The following is a 4,775-nucleotide window of genomic DNA, read 5'->3' as shown; positions in this document are numbered from 1 at the left end:
TTGCGCGGAAGATATTGCAACCTTCTCCCTAGCATCGTGTGGAGTAAGTGGGTAATGGCATTCGATTCGAGCTAAACGTGTTCTCGCGTGTGACATCGCAAACTTTTCTCAGGGATCCCTGTTCCTGTAAACAGACTCACGCCATGTATCCCCACCGTCAGACTCAGAAAACTCCATTAGCGTAGAACGAGTGTTTCGGACATTGCGTTGAAACCAGGACTTTCAAAGTAGAGAACAAGTCACGCATGAGCATGCAGTTGAGGAAGTGGCAGGTGCATCAATTCATTAGATCGTGCTACGTGCCATGTAGACCTTCACCCATCCTGTTGTCCGAACCCTAGACTCCATACTATGCAAGCCGTGTTGGTATCTTCAAGTGGTATCGTAGATCTACTCGTCGTCCTCATCGGCCTCGTCGTTGACGACGTTGAAGAAGCGGAGCTCGTAGACGCCCTTGGAGGTGGAAACGACGCGGAGCCAGTCACGGAGCTGCTGCTTCTTGAGGAACTTCTTGGTGCTGTCAAGCTGTTAGCCAACATCCTTCCCTCTGAAGCGCCAGGTGTTCAACATACAGGTACTTCAGGTAGCGGCCGGAGAACTCCTGGTGCGCAATGACCTCGATCTTGCCATCGCCCTGCTGGCTGATCTGGATGGTATCACCAAGGTTACCGGTGCGGCCCTCAACCTTGATGCGGTCGTGCAGGAACTTCTCGAAAGCCTGGATGTCGAAGATCTTGTCGTTGACGGGCTGCGAGCAGTTGATGATGAACTTCTTGGTGACCTTTTGGCCCTTCTTGGCGGCAGCGGAGCGCTTCTGTAACTTGAGTACTTAGCCTACTGTTCTTGTGCGCGTGGGGTGCTCCCTTGCGCTGGACAGCAAAGCGGTTGTACGTACGGTGGTGGACATTTTGGCGGTATAGGGAGGGGAGCGCAAAGAAATGGATATCCTGCGTCTGATTTGGAGGGGTTGGAAAATGAGTGAGTGTCGCGCGGTGCGCCAGAAGTTCGAGCAGTTCAAAATTGCCGGCACGATGGTGGGGTACTAGACCCGAAGAGGCTAGTGGCCCCGAGTGTTCGAGCAGCTCGGTACCTGAGGTCATCACCGTCGTTGTTGAACAGCAGTTAAACGCACTGGCGATCTTTGTTGCATTTCAAACACTTGATACACCCCGCGCATGCCTTCCATGAAGGGTGCGACACGGCTGCTACATTCATATTACGAGCCAACCATCATCGTCCTTCAATGCGAGCGCGATCACTCGTCTGTAAACCTTCCAACAGTCTGCGCGTGAAAAAAGCCCATTATACTATGGAGCAGACTATCTGCCGAGACGATTGGTACTGTATTATCACATTAGCGTTCCTATTCTAATCCTACTGCCGCATTCCAAGGCATGCTACCAAGGCCATTGCATTCCAAGGTTCACTCCATCACCCTATCTGCATGATACAGCGCTACCGAAGAGGTCGGGAGCCCGGGAAGAATTCGATCAGATACATCAAGCCGTTAACACCGACGTGTTTGTTCCTATAGATGACAGTCTTCCTCAGTTCCGGCGAAATCGGCTGCGCAGACGCGCAAACAAACCGCTTTCGCGATTGATGTTGCCCTCAGCGTATAGGGTCTCCTCTTGTATAGAGTCGATGAAGTCGCCATCGTCGGCCTCCTGCGCCTCACTCTGGAGTCGTGAAACAGGCTCACGTGCGCGAGCTTGACACATCTCTGCACGGCATTGCGGGCATGCGTTCGCACCGTTCATAGCTGACTCATTGACCCAGCTGTCTAGACAGACTTGATGGAAGTAGTGAGCACACTTCGTAATCACTGGTCGTTCTTCGTTCTTGTTGTCTTCGTGGACATCGACCATACATACGGCGCATGCGACACCCTCAGGAACGCTCTGCACTGGTTTGCAGAAATCCTCGATCAGAATACGCTCGCCAGTCGGTTGAAGATCGTCATCCATGTCCGAATTGACATCATCGTCAGAATCTCCTAGGTATGTGAAGGGAAGTTCTATGGTGCTGTGCAACATCCCATCCTTGTAACCCCGACTTGCTTCGACAAACTCGCGGAAGCTCATGTTCGAGCGGCACGTAGGTATGTGCGCTTGGCTCATAGCACTTAATACTTGTACTGTCGCGGGCTCAAGGAAAGCTGAAACAATCCAAAAGACTTCTCGATTAGTTAGTGGAGGCAAGCTAGATACTTCCCTGAAAGCTCGAGGGCCGGAAAGGCGTCGACCTTCTAGCTTTGCTTCGCAGAACGTGGCGAGCTCTCTAAGATCCAACTCGCGAAGTGCGGGACAATCACGACATTCCTTTTCCAAGTAGTTCTCCAAGTCTCTACAGTAACGCTGGATCTGCTCCGGAGTCGGATGCTGTGTTAGGAAAGCCGTCAGAATGATGGTAATCCTCTCTAGTGTCGCGAAGAACCAGCCGACGTTTTTTGCCGATACCTGGGACGCTACTCCTGGTACCACAATAGCCAGGCTAGGAAAGTATCTGTGGAGTTCATCGAGATCGGCGCGGAATTTTTCTGGAAAGAGTGCGAGGCTTGCGTGCCGTAACCAGCTCATTCTGAGTCCGGAGGGGGTGGCTGCGTAGAGAAACAAGCGAATCATACTGAATCTTGTGTGTAGGTTGAGTTAGAGTTCTTCGGGTGTGTTGATGATAATGAGGAAGGGGGAATAATGGAGACTTTTGTGACTTCAAGGTGACGAGTGCAGGTGAACGTAGAAAGCGTTCGTTAAGAACTTGCCGATCAAAGGTCAACGAAGTCGCCGGACTGTATAGTAGTGAAAAGTCGCGAAGAAATGATCTAAGCACATGTGCGCACGAAATAGTAGGCACGATACTGCTGCCTCGAGGTTGGTGGCAAAGTGTGGTGAATTGGGTGCCGTGAGAAACTGGCTCTCTGGCCGACTCTGGTACAAGCTTTCATCCAACAGTATACGAGGCATCCCTTGACTTGACCACCGCATTATCCATCCGCAGATATCCCGGTTTTACCAGCTTGTTTCGCCGGTTACATGCTCTCATCTGGGGTTGTTTGCACGTTGTGCGTCGAAAGATTACATCTGGTCACTCTTAACGTGCGCCTTATGTTACCTTGATAGCAATATTCTCAAGCAAAAGATCTTCCTTTACCTAAATGTTGAGCAGAGATTATAGATCGCTCTCGCTAGGCGACATATTCAGCCGAGTTGCCTCTGACGGCAGAGTGCATGCGCGCTATAGGTATTCGCAGCTTTCCGCCTTCCTGCTACACGAGGCCTCACGGTAAAATACGGAAGATAGAAGCAATTGCTCACTTCCAAGCTGGCTTTTCGGCGTCTTTCTGAAGCAACACCGGGTGTCGGGAAGGACCCCTGGCACGTGTCGAGATCAGCGCGTTCCGAAAAGAGGATAGTGTCTAAACTGTTCCGAGACCCGGTAGCATCATCGCCTGATGCGATGCGATAGGCGGATGTCCTTGCATCGCCTTCTTGACAACGACATCAAGATGGCGGATAACAGATGCCGTTGCATCATATTCGGACCGCATCGCGTATCAGGCGTCCAATGTGACAGCACTGCAAGGCAGACACGAGTGGCTGCCTAACGCGGCGCAGTATTCATATGACAACCCGCCTTAAGATTGCGTCCATCTCATATATTCCTTCGGTCATCCATCGCATACCTCTACTGGGAATTTTCATCATGCTCTTCTCGCCAGTGATGCGCAATGCTGTTCTCCAGGCAACCGCCATCTGCACCGTCTCGCTGCTCTACAGCCATTATGCCGAAGAAAACATATTCGCCGAAGTAACGCAGGATGAAACATTCAAGACACTTCTCAACCTTCTCACCAATGGGACATTGTCCAATGCTACCATTCCTGGTTTAACAGACCAGACTGGCCAATTAGCAATCGATGCCAAACCCACGGTCAACACCTCCGACGGTACCTCGTTCTCCTTTGCCCTCCAGCATGGCAACGAAACTAGAACTGGACTCAATCGGACCAATGGCATCAACGGGACTGCAGGTAATGAGGTACCGGAATCTTTCTATCGGCGAAGGTTGCCAAGAGAAGTGATTATTTCATTAGCGCTCGCTATACTGCAGTATTGGTGGCTCATTGGCCTTGAAAGGATCTTGCCTGCTCGACCGAGATATCGAGACGCCCCAGCGCAGCAGAAGGAGCAAGTCGAAGAGAGCGAAGATAGAGAGGAAGAGGTGGTGAAGAAATGGATCGCACAGGGCAGAGTTCATCGAGCGTCATTGAACTGGCGCAATACTTTCGTTAAATGGGTGCTCGACATGACAGTTGGCATGCTGTTCATATTCACCGTGGAGCATATGCTTCGGCAGATTCTCAAGATGAAGTCACCAATGTTGATCTTCAAGGGCTTGGGCGAAGTAAGTTGTTATCTTCATTTTTCGGCATGGCATTTCACTAACGTGCCGACTAGCACCTTATCTTCAACTTCCTGGGCACATTTTTCTCCGTCACCCCGCTTGTTCGCCTTGCTGCCTTCATACTCGCTCCAGCCTACAAGCAGATAATCTTCATCGAAGGTATCCAGCTAGTCTGGACGGTCTTCTTCATACAGTTCTTACGCATAACAGCCTCATGGGCGGTCAAAACGGAGTTTGCCCAGACCTTCATGCAGAATATGACCAGAGAGCACGAGGCAAACATGAAGTATCAAAAGTATAGAACCATTCGGGACAGAGAGCTGTGAGTCTGTAGACTAGCAAAGACTACCATTCAATCGAACTTTCCACCT

At 50.8% G+C, this 4,775-nt stretch overlaps 1 protein-coding gene across 1 annotated transcript; it reads right to left on the bottom strand.

The window, feature by feature from the left end:
- Positions 1 to 390: 390 nt before the first annotated feature.
- RPL22 (60S ribosomal protein L22) lies at positions 391 to 907 on the bottom strand (the record flags this gene model as incomplete). The annotated part of the gene is made up of 3 exons (XM_049387434.1): positions 391 to 517; positions 573 to 814; positions 896 to 907. 3 exons carry the CDS (start codon positions 905 to 907, stop codon positions 391 to 393), a joined length of 381 nt encoding a protein of 126 aa, XP_049245207.1.
- Positions 908 to 4,775: the final 3,868 nt, after the last annotated feature.

Source organism: Alternaria hordeiaustralica, assembly GCF_023758085.1.
Source record: "Alternaria hordeiaustralica strain BMP 2776 chromosome Unknown scaffold_7, whole genome shotgun sequence".
Classification (NCBI taxonomy): Eukaryota; Fungi; Ascomycota; class Dothideomycetes; order Pleosporales; family Pleosporaceae; genus Alternaria; species Alternaria hordeiaustralica.
This window is presented reverse-complemented; position numbering and strand designations above follow the sequence as displayed.